This window comes from Saimiri boliviensis, chromosome 10 (genome assembly GCF_048565385.1).
Source record: "Saimiri boliviensis isolate mSaiBol1 chromosome 10, mSaiBol1.pri, whole genome shotgun sequence".
Classification (NCBI taxonomy): domain Eukaryota; kingdom Metazoa; phylum Chordata; class Mammalia; order Primates; family Cebidae; genus Saimiri; species Saimiri boliviensis.
In genome coordinates, this window is record NC_133458.1 from 28,938,178 (window position 1) to 28,963,240 (window position 25,063).

Sequence of the window (25,063 nt, forward strand, 5' to 3'; positions counted from 1 at the left end):
CAGGACCTTCGTTGTATGCTTCTCTTGATTCCTTACAGTATTGGACAGTTCTAGGCACTGGACGTAAACTAAATGTGGCATCCATGTGTCCCCGATACTTAGCCCTCTCCATTACATGAGAACAACAGCTTCAGTAGTAATAATAGCATGTAAATTATCAATTTTCTCAAAAAATCATACCATACTTTGGTGACCCAGATGTCTACTACATCTGGCTAAATAGAGACGATTGAGCTGCAAGCAAATAGAGCTGAAACTTCTTCCTATATTTCTGAGGCTGTATGTTGGAGAGGCTTTTTCCTATACTTGAAATATCTTTCTAATCTAAAGCCATCAGGCCTTCTTCAATAATTTCCTTCCTGAGGGCTTTTTTCAGTGGTAAGATCTATAGACTGTATTCCATCCTCGGTGATAACTTGTTACACAACTTAAAATACCATTTACCTCTTAATTTGTATTGTGAACAGTTGTGTTTGTATTGTGTTTGATTTTTTTTTTTAACATTTTAACATTTTTAGGTCTCCATGGATGTCTGTAAACTAGTAGAAAGCAAGAAAGTATTATTTTAAAATCTGTTTTGTGCTCTTAGTAGGTGAATTCTAGTAAGATGAACACACATAAGTTGTTATTATTCTTATTGTTCCAGTGTGATTTTTGTGATGGTGGTATAAACGAAGATTATGTTTCAATAACCTTTTTCTTTTTTTGGGACAGGGTCTCCAGGCTAGAGTGTAGTGGTGCCATCATGGCTCACTGCAACCTCGACCTTCCTAGGCTCAGGTGATCCTCCTGACTCAGCCTCATGAGTAGCTGGGACTACAGGCACGTGCCACCATGGCTGGCTAATTTTTAATTTTTTTATAGAGATAAGGTTTTGCCATGCTTTCCAGGCTGGTCTCAAACTCCTGGTCTCAAGTGATCAGCCTCCCAAATTGCTGGGATTACAAGGCATGAGCCACCATGCCCATCTAATAACCTGATTTCTTATTGACTCTATTAAAGCAGCTTATGTCAAGCAAGGCTTCTCCTTCTGTAATTAACTGATTTTTTTCTTGCTGTACTCATAGTGTAGAGTGATGCGAGACCTCAAAGGTGCTCTTGGGAACATGAAGGGTCAGTCCCTGGGCTACGCCTTTGCAGAGTTCCAGGAGCACGAGCATGCCCTGAAAGCCCTCCGCCACATCAACAATAATCCAGAAATCTTTGGGCCTCAGAAGGTAAGCCTCATCCTCTGGGAGACTTGTTCCCTGAGGACCACTTGCAGGAGACCAACCTTCTTCATGCCTAGTGTCCTCTGACATTTGACGGGTGGGAAAGGGTGGCAAGTGGACCAAAAAAAAAGGGTGGGTTGTGGGAGGATGTGTGAAGGGGAACAACTCAGCTCATTGCATGCATAGATTAAGAAGTCTAATGAATGACATTTTGTCTCCCTCTGACAGAGACCAATAGTGGAGTTCTCTTTAGAAGATCGAAGAAAACTGAAAATGAAGGAACTAAGGATCCAGCGCAGCTTGGTACAGAAATTAAATGGTCCATATTTTTAAGGACATAGTTAAACTTTTCTATTTTGTTCAGTTTGTGCTTCTGCCCTCATAGAGTAGTTCTCCCCTCACTTAGGTTTTGTGCTCCGAGTTCCCTAAGCCTCTCCAGGCCATTGTCTTATCTGCTGACCCGTGTCTGATAGCTCTACAGCAGAAGGGAAAGGAAGGAGAGAGGAAATAGACTAATGCTATTTCCAATCAGCAGTTCTTGACAGCGTTTGGTGATAGTACGTGCCAAAATGAATAGTTGAGGTTAAGGTTTCCCATTACCTGTAGCTTTCAGTTATCTCTTCCATATTTTCTCTTATTGGCTTCAGAAGTGTGAAGCCTGATAGTTTTAGTACTGTTTTTAGTCTGGTGTGGTGTAGAGGGTGGAGCAGGGACTTTAGGAATAGGCGTACTCATGCTCAGACTCTGGCTCTGCCCTTTTTTGGTACCTGTTCCTTGGCAATTATTACTGCTCTGAACTTCAGTTTGTAAAATGGGTGAACAGTTCTGGCTCACATGATTGCTGAGGACTAAATGAGATAATACGTGTCCATCGTCTAACATACTACATGGTCAGCACGCAGTCAGTACTCATTCTCTTACCCATCTTTCCCCAGGGCCAGATTATTCTTGACTCTGTCATTCTTGGAGCTCTCATTGATACTGTACAGCAAAGCTAACTTGCACATAGAGCAAACATTTGTAGTCTTTGTAATGTATGCCAAGAGCGTTACCAATAGATGAGCCATTCTGGCATTCAATGCAATGGCCCCGGGTTGGAAAATCTGGGATCTGAGGATTGGTCAAGGCAACTTTGTTATCCTAGATAATAGAATTGTTTTTTACCTTTGGCCATTGTTTTAGAGGTGATTCTGAAGCTACCAGTTTTGTTTGTTTGTTTGTCTGAGATGGAGTCTTGGTGTGTCACTCAGGCTGGAATACAGTGGTGCAATCTCAGTTCGCTACAACTTCTGCCTCCTGGGTTCAGGCAGTTCTCCTGCTTCAGCCTCCCGAGTAGCTGGGACAACAGGTGTATGCCACCATGCCTGGCTAATTTTTATATGTATATATTTTTTTTTAGAAGAGATGGGGTTTCACCATGTTGGCCAGGCTGGTCTTGAACTCCTGACTTCAAGTGATCCGCCTGCCTGGGCCTCCCAAAGCAATAGGATTATAGGTTTGAGTCACTGAGCCCAGCCTTGTTTGTTTTTTAACATCCAGATTACTTTCTTTGTTGCCCATATTTATATTCATACTGTTCTTTCTGTGTAAAAATACCTCTACTCACTTTGTATATTCAGATAAAAAATGATCCATTTCAAGTAGCATTCCCCTTCCTCTCTCAAAAGATAGGCCCTCTTTACTTGACTTTCATGAACTTCCTTAAGCTATGAGTTTTGTTTTTTAACTTTGGTTTATTTATGTGTGCATCTCTTATCTCCACCTGGCTGTGAGTCCTAAAGGGTAGACACTATTTTTTTTTTGTATCTTAGAAACAGACTGGCACACAATAGGCGTGTAGTAAATGTTCATTGTATCGTTGTACCTCTCTGGATTTCTGAAGTGAAAGGGAAGAACAACACACACTTACCATTACATTAATTTCACTTGAATCTTCTGTTTCTTCCACTTCAGTGCAAATACATCTGTAACATCCGCTATGCCGTCTTGCCCACAGCATCTTTTCCTTGTTGTCTTCACTTCATTTATTCCATTCCTATTCTTCCTTTCTTGATAACGATCCGAGTTTCTGACTATGTCACTTTTCTTCTCTCTGAAGAAATGTATTTAGTATTTCTTGTAAGACAAGTCTACTGGTAACAAATTCCCTCAATTTTTGTTTGTCTGAGTAAGCCTTTTCCCTCACCTTTGAAAGATAAGTTTATTGGATACAGATTGTAGGTTGGTGACTTTTTTTTTTTCTTTTAAAACTTTAAATATTAAATATCTCACTTCACTCCCTTCTTGCTTACATGGTTTCTGAAGAGCAGTCTGGGGAATCTCTCTGAACCTACTCTGGTTTGAGAGGCTGCCTATTAAGAACAAAAGAGAGAGAGATTTGATGTAATCTCATCCTTGTTCCCCATAGGTAAAATTTTTCCCCTGTCTGGCTTCTTTCAAGATTTTATCTTTGATTTTCTGCAGTTGGTCTGTGATATTACTAGTTGTAAATTGGTTAGTATTTATCTTATGTGGTCTTCTCTGATTTCCGAGATCTGTGGTTTAGTGACTGCCATTAGTTTTGAAAAATTCTCAGCCCTTATTACTTCAGTATCTTTTCTGTTGCTGTCTCTTTTCTTGCATTCTCCTTCTACATAGGTTACACCTTTGATAATTGTCTTACCTACTGGCTTTGAATCTTGGGCATGCACGCGCCCTTATTTCTGTGTTATGGGAAGGGGAAATGGTTATTTTGTGCCCCCCACCTAGTAACCATCTGTGACCATGGCAGGGCTTGTGAACTACATGTATTTACTTTCCTTGAGTCTCCAACTGTGTAGGGGAAGAATTCCTTTTCTTTCATCTAACTCACATAAAGCCCCTCTTTGCTGAGTATTTGCAGCAAGGAAAGCTCATCCAGAAACCAGATGGCATTTTCTTGTTTTATGCAGCAAAAAATGAGATCCAAGCCTGCAACTGTTAAGCCTCAGAAGGGGCAACAAGAGCCTGCAAAAGACCGGCAACAGAAGGCAGCTCACCACCACACAGAGGAACAAAGCAAGGCGCCCCCAGAGCAGAAGAGGAAGGCAGGCTCTACCTCATGGACCGGCTTCCAGACCAAGGCTGAAGTGGAGCAGGTGGAGCTGCCTGATGGAAAGAGGAGAAGAAAGGTCCTGGCACTCCCTTCACACCGAGGCCCCAAAATCAGGTGAGATGCAGGAGGGCGGCGACATAGAACAGTGGGTGGCTTCTAAGTGGGTTTGTTTTTGCTGACTTCTTTTCTCTTTGTGGCATTTGTTTGGCTGAAAGGGATGCTTGGTGTATGCATTCCCATACACAGGGTTAACATGGGTCTTCAACACCAATCAGAGATGTCACTCTTAGTTCAATGGCAGAGGGGCCTCCTAGGGTAGGGTTTTGTGCCCCTTTCTTCCTCTTTTGAAGAGCTTCCTTTTGTCCAGATGGCCATCTCTGCCGGCTGAGGCCGCCTACTTGAGGTTCAGTTGTAGTTTCTATCTGGGGCAGCAGATTAGTGCTGTACAAAAGTAAATCTTTACAAAATGTTTGTTAAATCAACGAAGGCTTTTGAGATATCTATAGGGTTTTATTTATTTATTTTTAGAGATGGTGTATTATTCAGTTCTTCTACTGCTATAAAGAAATACCTGAGAGTGGGTAATTTATAAAGAAAAGAGGCTTAATTGGCTCATGGTTCCACAGCCTGTACAGAAAGCATGACAGCATGCTGCTCGTCTTCTAGGGATGCCTCAGGAAACTTACCAATCATAGTGGAAGGTGAAGTGGGAGCCGGCACTCCACATGGCCTGGAGCAAGGCGGAGGAGCGTGGGAGGTGCCACCACTTTTAAACAACCAGATCTGATAACCTTTTCACTGTCATGAGAACAGCACTGAGGGGATGGTGCTAAACCATTCCTGGAGTCAGCCCCTTGAGCCAGCCACCTCCCACCAGGCCCAGCCTCCAACACTGGGGATTACAATTTGACATGAGATATGGGCAAGGACACAGATTCACACTGTGTCACAGGATCCTGCTCTGTTGCCCAGGCTAGAGTGCAGTGACATGGTCATAGTGCACTGTAACCTCAAACTCCTGGACTCAAGCCATCCACCTGCCTCAGCCTCCTGAGTAGTTGGGACTTTTTTTTATTTTACCTTAGTAGAGACCAGGGTTGCTATGTCGCCTGGGCTTGTCTCAAACTCCTGGCATCAAGCAGTCCTCTCACCCCTACCTCCCAAAGTACTGAGATCATGGCATGACTCACCATGCCTGGCCTCCATGAGGTTTTAAGCCAAAACAAAAACAAAAATACCCACAAAAACAAGTATGCAAATACTGAACCTTCAGAGGGTCTGTTGCAGTATCCCTTTTTAGAATGACCTAACTTATCATGGGCTTGGGAAGGGCCCGTGTACAAAGAGGAATTTTACTTCTTGAGCTCAGCGAACCTAGGGGTGCCAGTTAGAAGAACGACTCCAGGTAACACTCAGCCATGTTATTTCAGGTTGCGGGACAAAGGCAAAGTGAAGCCCGTCCATCCCAAAAAGCCAAAGCCCCAAAGAAGCCAGTGGACACAGGAGAAACAGCAGTTATCTTCCAAGCAGGTGAGTTCTGCAGGACGTACAGCTTTGGTACGGCATGGTTCTGCCAGGTTGTAGCCATGTTTGTACCTTGGTTAGTTGAGCAAAAAAGAAAAAAAAAAAGACTTCTGTGTAGTACTGTAGCTCTTTAGAGAATGTTGATGTACACAGTCATAAAAGTGGAGAGCAAAAAGTAAAATGAACCTCCATGTATCTGTTTCTCTGTTTCAGCAGTCTCCTTGTTTTACATATTTCCCATAACATGCTTTCCCCACTAGAGGGTATTAAAGCAAAGCCCATTTCACGTGTAAATGTGTCTCATATGAAAATGAAACATATTACTCAGAAAAACTTCAGAGTGCATCTCTAACTGCTCAGGCCTTAAACACACACACCTTATGCCATTATAATATCTAATGAAACTAATAAGAAGCCCTTAATATCATCTGCTACACAAATGATATATTAAAGCCATATTAAAATTTCCCCAGTTGCCTGAAGAATATTTTTATACTTGGTTAGTATGAGTTGGGGTCCAAAGTCCCACATTACACTTGGGTTTTTAATTTCTTAAATCACTTTTTCTTCTGTAATATCCATTCTCCCTTACAGCCCATTTTTCCATGCTGTTCATTTTTTGGAGAAACCAGGTCATTTGTGTTACATTTTGGATTTGCTTCCTTGTGGTGTCATTTAACTTGTTTCTGTGATACCCATATTACCTGTAAACTGGTAGTAGTTCAGTCTGATGGCTTGATCAAGTTTAGTTTTCTTTTCTTTTTTTTTTTTTTTTTTTTTTTTTCTTCCTTGAGATGGAGTTTTGCTTTTGTTACCCAGGCTGCTGGAGTGCAATGGCACAATCTCGGCTCACCACAACCTCTGCCTCCCAGAGTAACCTCCTGAGTAGCTGGGATTACAGGCATGTGCAACCATTCCCAGCTAATTTTATGTTTTTAGTAGAGAGGGATTTTACCATGTTAGCCAGGCTGGTCGTGAACTCTTGACCTCAGGTGATCCACCCACCTCAGCCTCCCAAAGTGCTGGGATTATAGGCATGAGCCACTGTGCCCGGCCTCAGGTTCAGTTTTGTTGACAAGAGTATTTTATAGGTGGTGTGTATGTTTCCTTGCATCACCTGAGACACATACTGCTGGTTCCCATTTTTAGTGATACTGAGATTTAGCAGTAGATTTGAGCATTATCTGTCTTATCCTTCCATTGATGAAGTCGCCAATTAGCCTTTCACCTAATGGCTTTAGCAATTATTGATGAGCGTTACCAGATCCATTATTTCATTATGGGTTACAGAATGCTGATTTCTAAAACTTCTGTCCTTTTCCATTTTTAAATGGGGTTCTAGAAAGAAAAATCTTCCCTTATCAATTACTTGGTTACCACAAAATATCATTTGTATAGGAAAGACAGGACAAATGCTTGATTGTTTTCTCTCTGTGTGTTACTCTGTATACTCTGTTTTCAGCGTAATGAGTTGTTGCCATACTGGCTCATTTTTTTATTATTAGGAAATCCTGAGTTTTCATATACTTGATGTGTTTCAAATACTGTCGTTATTCTTAACTCTGTCTAAGGCTGGCAGAAGCCCCTGCAGGTTGGTTTCTGAGTCTTTCTGATGTGGCCTGTTTGTCTGGTAGTATTCTTGCTTTCTAGTGCAGGATGTCCCAGGCTCAGCTAGCTGCCTCTTCCCTAATCCTGACATTAGCCATTTACCCAAGGAGGCCTAGTTCCTTTTAGTAGAAAACGGTGGTCCTACATTCTTGAACACTTAAAGTCAAGCTTTCTTCTCCCCTTCCCTAGTCTCTTTCCTTTAAGGATAAAAGGAACAGTAGCTTCCCATTCTACTCAGGAAATCTGTGTCTGGGAAGTTTCTGACCTATACCATATGTTATAGAGATCTCTGAAATCCCATGAGCAGTGTTCTTGGGTAGGGAATGGGCAAGCAAGAATGGCCAGACTCTGTGCTGGCTCATCTGCTTTGAGGCTAAAGTAAACCTTTGGGAGCTATAGTGAGAGAGGCCCCTGAACCCCCAACACGGTGTGTTAATCAGACCCTGCTCCCTATGCACTCTTGATCTAATTTCTTACCAGTGGATGATTCTCTTTGAGTGTTTTTTTTTTTTTTTTTTTTTTTTTTTTTTTTTTTTTGAGAGAGAGTCTTGCTCTGTCACTCAGGCTGGAGTGCAGTGGCACGATCTTGGCTCTGCAACCTCTGCCTCCCAGGTTCAAGCAATTCTTCTGCCTCAGCCTCACGAGTAGCTGGGACTACAGGCGCTTGCCACCACGCCTGGCTTATTTTTTGTATTTTTAGTAGAGATGGGATTTCACATTGTTAGCCAGGATGGTCTTGAACTCCTGACCTCAAGTGATCTGCCTGCCTCGTCCTCCCAAAGTGCTGGGATTACAGGTGTGAGCCACTGCGCCCGGCCCAAGCCTTTTTCTCTAAGGGTTTCTCTAGAAACCTACCCCCGCCTTCCTGGTAGACATGATCGCTGTACCTACTAGTTACTTTCTCTCTTGGGTGGCCTGAGGGTAAGGTGATACATAGTCTCTGAAATCGATTATATTATGTTTCTTTTCTTTTCATTTATAGGTATCTAGGAAAACTAAGGGAAATAAGACGGAAATCCGCTTCAACCAGCTGGTTGAACAATATAAGCAGAAATTATTGGGACCTTCTAAAGGAGCACCTCTTGCAAAGAGGAGCAAATGGTTTGATAGTTGATGATGCCAGAGGCTGGGTAAGAAGTTGAGTTGTGTATTTTCTGGTGATGTTCTTGGGCTCCTCCCCATCCCCCATGTGTATTACTGAGGGAGAGAAAATCCCCGAGGGCACTGCTACTGTGCTGGGAGGCGCCCTGGACTGTGTACATCTGAACTTTGGGCCACCCTTTGATGTGTGGTTCGTTAGCCACAAAGAGAAATATCTGAAAGATATCATGATGCTTCTCGCATGTTATCCAGATTATTGTATGAAGTTGTGTCTATAATTATTACCAATTTTTATTCTTTATTTCTCAAATGGAAACAATTGAAAAAGCATTCTGGAGTGCTGAATGTTTAAGATGTATATTTTGTTAAGCATATTCTCTAAGTGAAATATTGTATGGCTTTTTAGTGACAGAATGTCATTTCTAGTATGTGTGACTCCTTTATTATTTATGAACATTCTTGACATTCCTTATTCAGCTGTGTAGTCTTTCTTACACACTGCAGGAAATGACTGAGAGCAGAAAGAAATGCTCTCTAACCGAATCACTGCAGGTGGAGACACTTGGAAAAGAGTCGGGGGAGGTGGGGCCTGTTAGAGAGCGGCACTCATGTGCTTGTCAAATGAGGGGATTTCCAGTTGACTGGAAATCGGTCTGCAGTGGCCTAAAGACACTAGCCTGGTTAGTGATGATCTGCATTTCTCTCAGAGTACCTCCTTTTTCATCATATCCACAGCTCTCTAAGTCCTCCTTAATGAGGACACTTGATCCTCATTAAATCTGCCCCTTAAGATGGTTTCACACCCACTGAAAAACTCCAGGGGTTTGACATCTCACTTTGATTGAAATCTTGTCTTCCTATAACATTTGATTCCCTGGCCCTATCACCTCTCCTTGTTTTTATCCACTCTTTTCATTTACTTTTGGCTACACACCTTCCTTTGATCTCTTGATTCTTTTTTTATATTTTTATTTTTTTATTGCATTTTAGGTTTTGGGGTACATGTGAAGAACATGCAAGATTGTTGCATAGGTACACACACGGCAGTGTGGTTTGCTGCCTTCCTTCCCCTCACCTGTATCTGTCATTTCTCCCCATGCTATCTATTTCCCCCTCCCCACCCCGCCGTCCCTTCCCCATTTACCCCCAACGGACCCCAGTGTGTAGTGCTCGCCTCCCTGTGCCCATGTTCTCATTGTTCAACACCCGCCTGTAAGTGAGAACATGCGGTGTTTGATTTTCTGCTCTTGTGTCAGTTTGCTGAGAATGATGGTTTCCAGGTTCATCCATGTCCCTTTGTAGGATGCGAACTCATCGTTTTTGATGGCTGCGTAATATTCCATGGTGTATATGTACCACATTTCCCCTATCCAGTCTATCATCAATGGGCATTTGGGTTGGTTCCAGGTCTTTGCTATTGTAAACAGTGCTGCAATGAACATTCGTGTGTATGTGTCTTTATAGTAGAATGATTTATAATCCTTTGGATATATACCCAGTAATGGGATTGCTGGGTCAAATGGGATTTCTATTTTTAGGTCATTGAGGAATCGCCACACTGTCTTCCACAATGGTTGAATTAATTTACACTCCCACCAACAGTGTAAAAGTGTTTCTATTTCTCCACATCCTGATCTCTTGATTCTTGACCACCTCAGATCCTTTGTATCCATTCCATTTGCCCGGAGAGTTTTTCCCTCGCTTGTTTTACTTGTCACGTAGGTCTCCACTAGTTATCGCCTCCTCCTGGAGCTCTTCCCAGACTATCTAAAGTAGGGCTGTTCTTCCCCTCCCCTCTATCTTTCCCCCTTACTAAATTCTGCTTCCCTGTTTCTTCTTCTTCTTCTTTTGAGTCAGAGTCTCACTCTGTTGCCCAGGCTGGAGTGCAGTGGTGCTGTCTCAGCTCATTGCAACCTCCACCTTCCAGGTTCAGGCAATTCTCCTGCCTCTGCCTCCCAAGTAGCCAGGACTACAGGCAGATAACACCACTCCCAGCTAAATTTTGTATTTTTAGTAGAGATGGGGTTTCACCATGTTGGCCAGGCTGGTCTTGAACTCCTGGCCTGCTTCCCTATTACTTTATAGCACTAATCTCTGTCTGAAATCATTGTCTCTCTCCAGTTAGAATGTATGCTTTGTGAGAGGGACTTTATCCCTCTTGTTTGCTCCTGTAGACACAGCACCTAGTACTGACCTGGGCACATAGTAGGTATTGAATAAATATTTGTTGAATTAAAAAAATAGGGAGGAAAGGAAGAAATGGTACTCAGTAGGCAAGAGAAAAAGTTGGGAGCATAGCCCAAAATTCTTGATTCCTTAGTCTGGTTGAGTGTTACAAATAATGCTTTGACAGAACCATTGCTGAGCTAGAGACATGGTTATTTCATTGCAGTATCTTGGGGAAACCATGAATGCTCTGAAATGCCTCTGGTTGGTTTAGAGATGGATAAAGGAGAAGCCATAGAAATTTTGAAGCCTTTTGGAGAGATCGTAAGGACAGGTGACTTATCTCCAAGTTCACCTTGAGACAGCATGACTTGGGCTGTCAAACATTCTTGTAATAGCCTGGCAACATGTCTTTCCCAGGCTGGTCTGTACAGTGTGGAGTAAGCAAGGGACTTTATTAAGGGTGTCAGAATAGCTATAACCTGCCAGTCAGTTAATCCATTTTCCTTTGGCCAACTCTCTGTCTGCTCACCACTTTTTTTTTTCCTAGTACAGAAATATCTTATTCAAAAATATATCTTAACATTTAGGATAGATCAAAATCGGTGTTCATTCAGATAACATTGCCAGATTCACTTAGATCCAAATATTTCTTTTAACAGCTTTAGTAACTCAGTATGTTAAAAACCTCATTCACTTGCCTGGAGAGCTGTTGTACAGTTCTTTAAAGAGTTCTTTATGTGAGGTTGAATCTTCCCTTTCTTAATAATCAGATCAAATATATCTGATATCCCTTTGGAACACCTTACTATGGCTATTTGGTCAGCTTCATTGACTCCTTGGCTTGAGAATTTTAGTGCAGTGAGAGTTTTGCTCACTTCTACTTCACTTCAGGGTCTGATGTGTCAGGAAATGGAGTTTTCTCAATTAACAGGAGAGTTGAGTTACAGACTGTTTGGTTAAAAAACAACAGGTGGGGCACAGAGTCACACCTATGATCACAGTACTTTAGGAGGTGGAGGTGGGAGGATTGCTTGAGGTCAGGAGTTTGAGACCAGCCTGGCCAACATAGTGAGACCGCGTCTCTATTAATTTGAAAAACAATAGCAAATGTTTTGTTAGCATCCAAGACAGGCCACCACTATCAAATTTTAGTAGTAGTTTCCTGCTTGATTACGTAATAGCCTGGCTTAGAGAGATGACCTGTAAATGGAATCTTAAGATGATGTGCAGCTGTTCTTTGCCTTGTTTGTTTGTTGTGGTTTCGAAGAATCTGCTCTGTTTAGCTGTACAGTTCCTTCTTCTGGAGGTAACCTGTGGCAAGGATTAGCATCACCTGTCACAGAAATGAGATCTGTGCCTTCCTCTATTATAAAGTTAGGGCATGTGATTAATTCTTCGAAATACTTTGAAGTGTACTTTGGTATGTTTTTGTCTTGAAAAGAGGTTTTCCAGCTAGAAATTCAGAGCCCAGAAAGTCAAGGCTCCGGAGATGCCCTTCTCATTATGCACTTAGCCTTCAGTTGTCTGAGGAGGCAGGGGATCACATGTGTCACAGTGAGTGCTGATTCTCCAGAATCTGCAGTCTTAAGCTCTCCTGATGACCCACACAGCCAGTTCTCTGCTTCATATTCGTGTGTCTCGCTGTGAAGTGACAGGTAGCCGCCAATTCTGTCATGTAAGAAGCAGCTCTGCCCATGCAACTTTGAAAGTTCCTGTACTTCTCCATAGACTGCTCCTTCATGAAAATAACGACATCATCACACTGTGGGTGCATACGCTGTTTTTCAGTTTGTCTCCAGTGATGCCCAACTCCTTTTCAACTCAGCTCTAATTGGCACTTTAAGAGGTTTCTTAGGCCAAGTTGAGATTTCCAGCTGTTCGTTTTGTCCAACCAAGGCTGACCAGTTTAGAAGTTATCCACATCCTTGTTTTGGTTCTCTCATTCTTGTTTTGGTACCTCTCTTTCTAGGATTATTTGCAGTCTGTGATCGCTTATTCAGTGGCCAGACGTGGGGTGAATTACTGGTATAGCCTGTCATTACTTTGGCATCTGACTTTGAACTGGTTGTTGGCTGTACATGAGTTTTTGTGCTGGTAAAGGAATATTCCGGGAAATTGGAAGGCACAAACTGGGAACCAATTCTGAGAAGAGAACTGCTGAGTCACTGAAAGACCTTTTGGACCGCCCCCAAATGGAGCATCTTGATAAATGGCAAATCCAGTGTTTCTTAGACTTGTCTACGCTGCCAGAGCCCACTGCCTTTTATCAGATGTGAGACTTCACTGCTACAGTGTCATTCCACAGTCTCCTTGCCTAGACATTTGATAGAAGGAAAATGGTTTCTTGTCCTTAAAGCAGGGACAATTTTTTGCACTTTTCCACATACTCCACAACACCCAACATTGATTTACTCGTAGTAGGAGTTTAATACTGTTGAATTCTCCAAAGGCCATTTGCTCCAGGGCCTAGCTGGACTTGTGAAGGACAACAGAGTCATTTCCTAAGGACCTCAGGAGACAGCATGAAGGAAAAAATAAACTGCTGTTCACAGTGCCTTGAATGTACCGTCTGTGTACTTTCTGCTATGCCTTGTCCATTCCAATCTGGACAATCTCTCTGCCCCTCCTTTCCACTCAAGTGCCATCCAGCACTCAAGTTCTGGCTCAAGGCCCAGCCTCTCCCTGGGGACCTCAAGCATCCCAGGGCATTGTGGTCCCTTCCTCTAAGTCTTGGCACATTTACTGATTGTTGTCCTCTCATTCGACAGAGCATATGCCATTGCAGCTTACTTGTCATTTCTTTAGGTCTTGCCTTCCCAAGTAGATCGTGAGCCCCTTGTAAGAACTAGCTCCCATAGTCCCGGCCCCAGGGCTGGTACGTGGCTGTACTTAATGGCTGGTTATTGCGGATTATGGTGGTAAAGGACATACCAGATGGTCATGTGCTGAACAGATGCTCAACAGCCTGTCCTTGTTTTATATATTTTCTTTCTTCTTTCTTGCCTCGCCTCATTCCTCTCATAGTAACTGCTCTAAAAATGTCAGTTCCTCTCACTCTTCCACCCCTTTTCTCCCTCTCCCCTGCACTGTCTGGGCCTCAGTCCACTAGCAACTCCCCTCAGATGTTGCTTAATCTGCCTCATGGCCAAAGCCAATCCCATTCCTGCTCCCTGCTACCCAAGGGACTCCCAGTCTGTATGCACAGGCCTAGATGGTGAAGTCTGGATGTGCAAGAGACCCGGCTGTCAGAAACAGGTTCCCTGGACCTGGCATGGTGGCTCATGCCTGTAATCCCAGCACTTCAGGAGGTCAAAGTGGGAGAATCACTTGAGCCCAGGAATTCAAGACTAGCCTGGGCAATGTAGCAAGACCCCATCTCTACAAGAAAAAAGAATCAGATTCTCAAATGTCCCTTCATCTCCTTATTCTCGACCTGTATCCCCAGTTCTCCTCCCCCTTTTCTTCTCCCTTGGATCTGACACTACCTTGTGTGCATGCACTTTTCAACGGAAAGAGACTCCAATGGCATCCTTCTGATGAAGTTTTTGCTTTGGATGCTACTGCAGAAAAAATGCTATCTTGTATTCTGGTCCATGGTAGAGAAGACCCTGTTGTAGAACCTGGCACCTCAGATGTAGGGAGGGGCCAGAACATTGTTCCTCTGCTATTTATAGTGAGATGACAGGATGGGTGTGCAACTTTCTTTCTCTCTCTCTCTCTCTCGTTCTTTCTTCTTTCCTTCTCTTTCCTTCTTTCTTTCTGATGGAGTTTCATTTTTTGTTGCCTAGGGCTGGAATGCAGTGGCAAGATCTCAGCTCACTGCAAGTCCGCCTCCCAGGTTCAAGCGATTCTACTTCCCCAGCCTCCGGAATAGCTGGGATTATAGGTGTGCACCACCATGCCCAACTAATTTTTTTATTTTTAGTAGAGGCTGGGCTTCACCAGTGTTGGCCAGGCTGGTCTCGAACTCCTGACCTCAGGTGATCCACCCTCTTCAGCCTCCTGAAGTGCTGGGATTACAGGCATGAACCACTGTGCCTGGCCATGATACACAACTTTCTAATAACATACTTTGCCCTGACATACATCCCTCCTCCAGTACCACAGTGGCCATCCGTTGCCAAGAACATGAAGTTGTCTAGCTCTCAGGATACTACCAGCCCTGCAGCAGGATTCTGAGGAGCAAAGCAGGCTTGCTGTGCCTCAGAGAGGTAATGCCACAAAGTGAAGAACAGCTCTCAGAGGCAGAGCCCCTTGGCCCCGTCCAGGCCAGCAGTGTCCACTTGAAATCCGAAAGCAGCTTCCCCCACCAAATCAGCAAGATGGAAAAATCTCCCTGGGTTGGGAAGTGGCCCTGGGAAGCACATGCCCCACCTCTGTCAGGAGAGCAGTGGAGAGGTATCATGCCAGTGCCAACTCTGCCCACCCAGATGGTACTCAAGACTCCAAGCCTGTCAATGGGATGGAAACTTTCTGGCATTTTCCATGAGAAGGGTGAGTTAGCACTGAACCATCTCGTGTTCATTCCATGAAATGAGTGACTGCTTTGCTGAATCAGATAGTAACAAACATTTATTTGTAGTCTGGTTGTGTCATACTGTGGTTGAATTGCAAACAGGTGGGACACAAGAGTCAGTAAAAATCAACAAAAGCATTCTGTAAAAAAGCTTATCTAGAATTGCAATAAATGGCACTGTATATTTAATTATTTATAAATTATGTACTGCACATCCTTTTTATCAGTGAAATTTATAATAAATTTCTGTACATAGGTACATACATACATTTTTATCAGAGAGCCAATTGTTAAGCATTTACCAGCCATAAACGCTTTTTGTTTCCTGCTTATACAAGTTCTGGGACTGGCTAGCTCACTCTTTGGAATGTCCCCACTTCCTTTTTCAGTTGTCCAAGTAGTGTTCTGCCCAGCCTTCCAGACTTTCTTACCCTTCCTGCAAAACTGTTCTGTTCTTTAGGCTAAAATACTTTCCAGTCGTGGGAGCTTTGCTGTAGGCCCTTGGCCTTTCATGGGTAGCTTCTGATGCCTGCCTGGGTGTTAGCAGAGGAAGTTGACCCTGCCTCGTAAAAATAATGACCTGTGGAGACCTGGCCCTTTCTTGGCTCCTCAAAGTGATAGCTGTTAAGGGAAGTTCAGGCATCTTGACATGGAAAGATACATTGTTTATTTTCTTTTACTTCCCCCCCCCCCCAATCACTATACCAACAGGGATGGAAAGATACTTTTTATTTGGAAGGAATTTTGAGCCCTCAGACTACACCTGGCACAGCTGCCTGTGCATGGACTTTGCACAATCTCATCCTGGCAAGGGAGGGTCAGCCAAGAACCAGCTTTGCAGAATTGTCATCACGAGACCCTGGTTGTGTGCTGGGCTGGGGCATTGCACCTTTCCTTGAATACAGGCCAAGCAGGGCTGCCTAACTTAGGCTTTTTCATCTTCAGCACCCTTTCACGTCTCTTATCTCAGGTGATCTTCACAGCAAGCCTGGTGAAGGTCGTTGAGAGGCAGGTGTCACCACCTAGTCTTACAGCTGATGAAAGCAGGATGTGGAGAAGTCCAGAGCCTCTCCTGAGATCCCTTGGCCACCTGAGCTACTACCAGAACAAAGTTCCACCTGGCCCTGAGCTCTGTCTCAGTTCTGCTCTTATACATGAGGAAGTTCCTGAAATAGGGCCTATTTCAGGAACTGTCTCATGTATAAGAGCAGAACACTTTTTGCCAGCTATACCAAATGTTTTTGGGATTAAAAAAAAATAGTTTTTCTTTTCCAAATTAGGTGGTAAGAAAGGGAAGAGTCTTTTCATTCTCATATTCTTTGGAAACGTTTTAAAAACTTCCAGCTGGGATTGGTGGCTCATACCTGTAACCCCAGCACTAATGGGAGGCGGAGGTGGGAGGAATGCTTGAGGCCAGGAGGTCAGGACCAGCCTGGGCAACATGGTGAAACTGTCTCACCAAAAAATTAAAAATTAGCTCTGCATGATGGTGTGCGCTGTAGTCCCAGCTGCTCTGCAGGCTGGGGCAGGAGGATTGCTTGAGCCCAGGAGTTGGAGGCTGCAGTGAGCTGTGGTTGTACCACTGCACTCCCAACTTGGGCAACAGAATGAGACCCTGTCTCAAAATAAATAAATAATAAAAAAAGAATTAAACCCTTTACTTGACCAACTTCTTTTCTGTCCTGTTCTACCACAAGCCAAATATACATATGCATACTAATCGGTGAAAAAAGAATTTGAGAAGTGAATTCATTCATTTTGTGATTTCCTAGGCAGTAGCTAGGACTCACTTTGAGGTTGCTAATAGGGAAAGGGTGGGCTGGCTCTACTCAGTTTTATGACTGCTTTTCCCTGAAATCTTCATTTCCCTGGAGGTCAGATAATGGCTATTTATTTTCTGTAGCCATGAAAATCTCTGGGGAGATCCATGGCAATTTGACGAGGGCTATTAAAGGGACATAAGGGTTGAAGTGGCTGGTCAGGCAGTCACAAACCCTTGGTCCTCGTCTGCAGGGACAGCTGCCAGCATGAATGAGCCCTGCTCTCCTTCCCTCAGCCAGCTGCATGTGGGTGCAACTGGCAACCAGCCACTGGAGTGAGTCCAGGGAAGGGGACAAATTCTTAGAATCACCATTTGTCTGTGCTCTCTCCCTCTCTGCAATAGGACAGGCACTCTAAACTCACATAATGGTTAATAACAGCTAGCAATTACCGAGCACCTACTATGTGTCAGGCTTGTGATGAGGATGATCGCATCAAGTAAAATGCCTATCCCAGGCCCAGAGGCCCAGAAGAAGAGACAGAAGGAAATCTGTGGGAGGCAAGCAGTCCCTGTTTCCTCTGTTTGTAGACCTTTGGTGACGGGACACTCACTGTTTGCCCCTCTTGCATTTTCAAAGCATGGGACACACATTCAGGGACTTATACTTTGATCGAGTGAGTCCTCTCTGGGCACCTAACGTGCCTCAGACACCTCATTGGAGCCATGGAAAGTCTGTTTGTGGACCTGTCCTCCCTGTGGGAGTGTCTTTTCTTCTCTTGGGCACCCCCAGGGAATTCCTAGTCGAGGGTGGGCACTTAATAGCCAGGGCAGTGAGAGTGGCCTGTGATGTCTGGGCCAGTGCGAGGCTGCCAAGTGGGCTCCCAGGTACCTGCCACAGAGCCTCTGGGTTTTGAGCCCTTCAGTGACCCTTAGGCAATACCTGGGTCTTAATGAGGGATCATGTCCTTTCCTGGATAGTCGGGAGTAGTGAGGTGTTAACTGATTTGAGCTGCTCTAGAAAGGCAAGGGACAAAAGCAGGAACCAGAGAAAGGCTGAGGTTCCTCCCAAGAGACCTCAAGTCCTGAGGGCAAGAAGCAGAGAGCGTTGTGCGGGGTCAGGTGCTGCCTCTGTCAGTGCTGACGGACAGGCAACAGAGAGGCCGAGATGCTGCAGCCCTGGGAAGCTGCAACTCACCCTGTGCCCACTTTCACAGCCATCTTCCCAGGAGGCTGTGGCAACACAGGTAAAAGCGAAGGTTAGAGGATGACCCTGGACAAATCACTCAGACCCTCCAGTTCTCTTTGCTCATTTATAAAATAAAGGCAAAAAGCTCCCTAGTATTAAATGAAATAGCTATTGTCAAAGAGCACGGGAGATGGGGTCTCAGATGTCTTTTGTCCCCAGTGCCCTGAGTGAATTCACAGGAAAGGGGAGAAGGCGTGGTTGCCCACCTCCAGGGTGATTGGCTGATTCCACATCTCTCCTGCTAGGGGTGAGAACACATGCCAGAATCCTGGGAAGGCTGTATGTCCTAGGGTGGCACTGGCCCCACCTCCAGCCTCTGCAGGGATACCAGGATATGAGCCAGGCTCTGCCCCCTGGCGGGGGTGACCCGCCTTCCTCAGTGCCCCTTCTTCCCTCACAACTGCAGGCAGAAGGAGAGTGTGTCTTGTTTCTCTGAGGAGCTGGCTATGCCATTTAAAGCAGGCCCTAGGGGTGGAGCGCTGTGAAGAGATGGCACCTGGGCCCTGTTCCTCCTTTTCTAGAGCAAACACTGCTAAAGGATCCTGACACTTCCTGCATCTGGCCCACATTGGGCCTTGGGAGGCTTCTGACATCAATTCATGCAGCCACACCCAACAACTGGAGTCAGCATGGGAGGTGAGACCCACTTGCTAATTTTGCTCTAAGGGAACAGCCTTCCTTACCAAAGGATAACACGCATGGCATTGGTAACGGTTGTTTCCAGGCATCATAGAAAGTGTTTAGTGGCCATTAACATCTTTGATCCTCACCACACGGTCGGGGGCAGCTGATGTTAGCAAGCTCATTGAAGGATCAGAATAGCCAGGCTCAAGATGGGTCGAGCTCTGTGGCAGGTACCTGGGAGCCTTCATTCAGCCAACTGGTATTAACTGAGTTTGATGTTTATAGTGATGTATATTCTGTGAATTGTCTGTTTTCCTCACCCAGTTTTCTAGCGGGGTTTTAAAGTTCTCCTTACACATTAAGAATAGTGGCCATGCTGTCATTTTGTAGCAGTTCTATTTCCAAGCTTGCTGTTTGCCTTTTAGTTATGGTAAACTTATTTTTTAGATGAAGTATTGATTTTCTCTTTGGATTTTTCCCATTGCTTTTATGCTTATAAAGTTCTTACTGCTTTTAAAAAATGTTTTATTTATTTTTTAGAGGGAGTCTCAGTCTGTCACTCAGGTAGGAGTGCAGTGGTGCAATCTCGGCTCACTGCAACCTCTGCCTCTTGGGCTCAAGGGATTCTCCTGCCTCAGCCTCCTGCCTCAGCTGGGACCACAGGCATGCGTCACCATGCCCAGCTAATTTTTGTATTTCTAGTAGACATGGGGTTTCACCATGTCGGTGAGGATGGTCTTGACCTCTTGATCGTCTCACCTCAGCCTTCCAAAGTGCATGAGCCACCACGCCAGACCTAAATTTTGTAAGACTCCTCTTGCTATCATTACTGCTTTTGCAAGTACAGTATATACATTTTTTTTTTTTACCTGTATTTCCTCTGAATTTGTAACATGGTTCTATAATTAGACGTTTGTATTTGTGTCCTTGGGCCACTGTAGCAAATTGGCACAAATTGGGTGGCTTAGACCAACAGAAATGTATGGTCTCACAGTTCCGGAGGCTGGAAGTCTGAGATCAAGGGTCAGCAGGGCTGTTCCTTCTGAAACCCATAGAGGAAAGATCCTTCCTCGCCACTTCCAGCTTCTGGTAGCCCCAGACTTCCTCGGCTGGTAGCAGCATAGAGCTCCAGTCCTTGCCTCTGTGTCCACATGCCATCTTCCTAAAGCATGTAAGTCATATTGGATGAGGGGCCTACTCTACTCTCCTGTGACCTCAGTTAGGACAATTAATTGCATCTGCAATGAAACCATTTCCAAATAAGGTCACATTCTGAGATGCTGGGGGTTAGGACTTCAACATACCTTTTTTTCCAGGGGGACACAGTTCAACCCGTAACAGCATTAAACTCTTTCATCCACAGGGAATATACTTACTTGAATGTGAGATGGGAGACAATTTCCCCCAAAATCATTAGTCAGTTTTCTCTGTACCACTTATCAAGTAATGCACCTGTCCTCACAGCAGCGTGATTCCATCTCCATCAGACACTAGCCTCTTGCACAGTAACTCCTGCGTGTAGATAGGACCCCACTGATGTGGCCACTAATTCTTGCATCATTGCTGACACTATTTTCATTATTTTAGCTTTATTGTATATTTAATACCTGATAAGGCAAAATTCCTCCTCATACATCTTCACACTTTTTTTTTCTCAGCTATTCTTGCCTATGTATTTCTTCTGAGTAAACCTCAGAATAACTGAGGCGCACTTAACAACAACAAAGCAACAAATCTCCTTGGATTTTAATTGGATTGTGTTCAACCTGTGGGTTAACTCTACAGCACACGCAGCCTTCCCATTTGGGAACATGGCATGATTTCCTATCTAATTAATTATTTCATGGGTTTTCAAAAAGTCTACAAAGTTTTAAGGAATCGTTTCCATTTCTAACACTGGAGCAGCGGATCTGAGGTATTTTTGTTATTGTTGCTATCTCTGCTCCCCCGTCCACCCACCCCATTATATCTTCTAATTGGTTATTGCTAGTTGATGAGGAAGCTATTGAATTTTGCATCCAGCCACTTTATTAAATTCGCCTGTTAGTTCTAATAGCTTTTCAATTTATTCTTGTGGGCTCTCTGGAGCTTTTTGCACAAACCAATTCAAATGAATAATTAACTCTCCAGCTGAATCAGTGACCTTCCCTAAATCAGGCCTCTTGTGAATTTAGGGAATTTGGCTGAAGGAGAATGCCGAGTAAATGTGGTGGGCAGAGGAGCCTTGGAAAATCCTGGTAGCCTCAAGAATGCTCATATTCTTTAATTCATCATTTCACTCAAGTGATGAATCATTTCACTCAAAAGCTTTCACTGAAAAAAGGGATCAGAGCCAGGTACAATGTTGCACACCTGTAATTCCAGCTACTCAGGAGGCTGAGGCAGGAGGATCACTTGAGTTCAGGAGCTCAAGACCAGCCTGGCAAGACCTGGTTTCTAAAAATATGGAAAAAAAAAAAAATCAGAACTGTGAATGAAAGAATTTAGGTATCAGGCCATGTATTATAATTATTTTTATTTATAATAATGAAAATTGGAAACAACCTGATAATTAACATTAGTAGATTTCGGCTGGGTGAGGTGGCTCACGCCTATAATTTCAGCACTTTGGGAGGATCACTTGAGGACAGGAGTTTGAGACCAGCTTGGCCAACATGGTAAAAACCCATCTCTACTAAAAATACAAAAATTAGCCAGGCATGGTGGCGGGTGCCTGTAACCCCAGCTACTCCAGAGGCTGAGGCAAGACAATCGCTTCAACCTGGGAGGCAGAGGTTGCAGTGAGCCAAGATCAAGCCACTGTACTCCAGCCTGGGCAACAGAGTGAGACCTTGTCTAAAAAAAAAAAAAACAAAAAACCACACAATAAAACATTAGCAGATTGGTTGAGTTCACATGGTTTTCACCTTAGCCTCCCAACCCCCTTACTCTGCTGACTCCATCCCAGGCCCAGACATCTCCCTCAGACTCCAGCATCCCACCTCCCAAACCCTGCCCACTTCGGAGGCTCTGACTGAGTTCCAGAGGCAGTCCAACCGCTCCATGCCCAGTCAGAGCTCAGCCTCTTGGTGGAGGTCAGGCTCCTCAGCCTCAGGCAGGTTCTTGGCAAATGCTGTGAGGCAGATGTGTAGGAGATGACTGGGGAGGACTCGGGAGTAGTGTCCAAAGGGAGTGAGGAAAGCAGACCAGGCAGGGGAGAACTTGAGCTTTGAGACACAGAGCCATCAGCCGGTCCCACAGGAGCTCTTGAGCTGAGATGACCTTTCAGAATTGTCCCAGAGAGACCCTGGGAGCTGGGCTCTCGTACGCCCGCACCCACCAGTCACTGGATGGTGGCTGTCCTTGGAGAGGGGGTGTGACTTTAAGGAAGGGCAATTCCTGAGAGGGACCCAGCTATGAGCAGCCAATACACCCTCAGGGAACCAAATGCCTCCCTTCTGAAGGGGCACCTGGGTGGCGCCTCACAGCATTCATAGCACCCACTGTGGTGGGTTAAAATAGCCGCACGTTCTTTGCTACTCATTCCGTTCAGAGATGGAGGCTGTTTCTCCTTTTCTTAAATATGGGCTGGATCAGTGACTTCTTGTACCTAATAGAATGTGGTAGAGTGACTTTGTGTAATTTCTGAGATTGGGACTTGGAAGATATAGAGCATCTGCCTTGGACTCTTAGAATATACCCTCTGAGAGGTCACCCCAGTGAAGAAGTTCAGCTATCCTAAGACTGCCATGCTATGAGGAAGCCCAAGTAGCCCACCTGGAGAGAGATGGGCCATGTGGAGGAGCACCAAGGTGCTGGGCATGTGAGAGACACATGGACCTTCCAGCCCTACCATTGGCTTGGCACAACCAAGCGAATGGCCCCAGGTGAAGTTGTGTGGAGCAAAACTGCCCCACTGAGCCCTGCCCATTTCTTGACCCACACAATCATGAGAAATAATAAACTAATTTAAGGCCACGTTTTAAGGAGGTTTTTATAAGGGAAAACAGGGAAATGAAACACTTTTTGGCTCACTCTTTTTCCTACATCATCTGTCCCAGTTTGTGGCACTGTGATCCACAGCCATCCACGCCAGACATTTCAGATTGTCGGAGACTTCTCCTCCACTCTCACCTCTATGCCATGTCACTGGCCGAATTCTGCCGGTTCTTGGGGAGGGTGTAAAATGTTACTCCTAAATAATTCCTGAGACTGCCCCACCTCGACCTGCCTGTTGCCAGCACATTTATCCAGACCCCCTCATTCTCCTTGCCCTGCTCAGGTGCCTTGGTTTCCACACCAGCCATCTCAAACTCCAGACTTGGCCAGGGTCACCTCCCTAACAGGCATGTCACCCTCTCCCTGGCCTAAAGCCTCACGGTGGCTGCCCATCAACTGCGGAATAAAGGCTCAACTTTAGCCTGCTGCATAAGAGCTCTGTCCATTGGGTCCACGCTTGCTGTGCCAAATTTCCCTGCTCTTCTAACTCAGAACTTCAGGCTTCAGCAACATAGAACTCTGCTGGTTTTGGCCACTCATATGCAGTTTCTCCTTTCTGTTGCTTCTCGCCAGAATGCCACCTTCTTTTTCCTCCCAGCTGATCCTCAGCTCAGCAATCACTCTTTCTGGAAACCTTTCTCCTTTCCTCCCCCCGCATCTACTACTCTTGTTGGACTAGGGGTGCCGTTTCTGGGAGTACATTGCCATCAGATTTGTGTGTCAAAGAAACAGCCACATTGGAAAGCAGTTCCCCTTCTCAAGCTAGACTGAGGTGGGACTGGGGGACTGTGAGATGACTGCCAGGCCCAGACAGAGGCTCACATGCAGTGGAGGCTCTAGGAAGGAGAGGGAGGCTTCTGGCTTTGCATGGAGTTGAATTAAATTCATACATTTCTCCTTTCCTCCTCCCTCCAGCCCCAACTGACAGCAGGGCCAGCAGGTAAATTCAGGGATCAAAGCTGTTATTTATTTTTCTTTGAGATGGAGTCTGGCTCTGTCACCCAGGCTGGAGTGCAGTGGCATGGTCTCGGTTCACTGCAACCTTTGCCTCCTGGATTCAAGTGATTCTCATGCCTCAGCCTCCTGAGTAGCTGGGATTGCAGGTATGTGCCACCACGCCTGGCTAATTTTTGTGTTTTTAGTAGAGATGGGGTTTTACCATGTTGGCCAGGCTGGTCTCTAACTCCTGACCTCAGGTGATCTGCCCACCTTGGTCTTTCAAAATGCTGGAATTATAGGACTGAGCCACCACTCCCGGCCACGGCTGTTATTTTTTTTAACAAAGTTACTGATTTTCCTTCAGTTCAGTGTACTGGAGTCATAACAATTAGTATCTTACGTCTGAGATGTAAGTTCAGTTGCTACAGTATTCGTGGCTGTAGAATTAAGTGGCTACAGCCAGGCTCAGTGGCTCACACCTGTAATCCTAACACTTTGGGAGGCTGAGGCGGGCGGACCACAGGTCAGGAGTTTGAGACCAGCCTGGCTGATGTGGTGAAACCCGTCTCTACTAAAAATACAAAAAATTAGCCGGCCGTGGTTGCATGCACCTGTAATTCCAGCTACTTGGGAGGCTGAGGCAGGAGAATTGCTTGAACCTGGGAGGTGGAGGTTGCAGTGAGCCGAGATTGCATCACTGTACTCCAGCCTGAGTGACAGAGCAAGAATCCATCTCAAAAAAAGAAAAAAAAAAAGAAAAAAGAAAAAAAAGAATTAAGTGGCTCTAGTATTTAGGGCATGTAGTATTTCATATCAGTAGTATTTAGTTGCTCTAGTATTTAGTTTCAGGGAATTTAGCCCCATAGGACTCAATAGCTGTCATATTCGAAATTGATCATATTTATTTCATGGTCATGCTATTTAGTGGTTGTAGAATGCAGTGGCCTCCTGAAATCCTGTGACTAAGAGTGTACTCAGGTTTCCTTTGCTTCCGCTGAACAAACTGTCACCCCAGCAGTTCTGTCCTCCGTGTCAGCTCAGCTGTTCCCTGAGCTGATGTCCTCTGCTCATAAGCAATTTTTCAGTCTCCTGGCATGGCTTAATTTAAAACTGCACTTCTCTGCAGTGCCTGAGAGATTTTTCTTCTGTTTTTCAAAGTTCAGCTGTTTCTGAATCATTTTCTATATGTCTCTCCTCCCTCCACCACTCCCTTGGCTGCAAAATGAAGTTCTTTTCAATGTGGAATTTGTGGGGGTTTCCATGGCCTGCCGCTACCTACTGGACAAGAGTGATTTGGCTTGTGACCAGACGG

At 44.8% G+C, this 25,063-nt stretch overlaps 1 protein-coding gene across 1 annotated transcript in view; it reads left to right on the forward strand.

Annotated features, from left to right (window-relative positions):
* RBM28 (RNA binding motif protein 28) overlaps positions 1–13,240 on the forward strand; it is a 39,185-nt gene extending 25,945 nt beyond the window's left edge. Inside the window, exons 15-19 of the mRNA XM_039473000.2 lie at positions 1,068–1,217; positions 1,440–1,514; positions 4,142–4,398; positions 5,715–5,814; positions 8,399–13,240. Of these exons, the coding sequence (XP_039328934.2) occupies positions 1,068–1,217; positions 1,440–1,514; positions 4,142–4,398; positions 5,715–5,814; positions 8,399–8,530 (714 nt within the window). The 3' untranslated portion in view covers positions 8,531–13,240. The remainder of the gene's footprint in view (positions 1–1,067; positions 1,218–1,439; positions 1,515–4,141; positions 4,399–5,714; positions 5,815–8,398) is intronic.
* Positions 13,241–25,063: the final 11,823 nt, after the last annotated feature.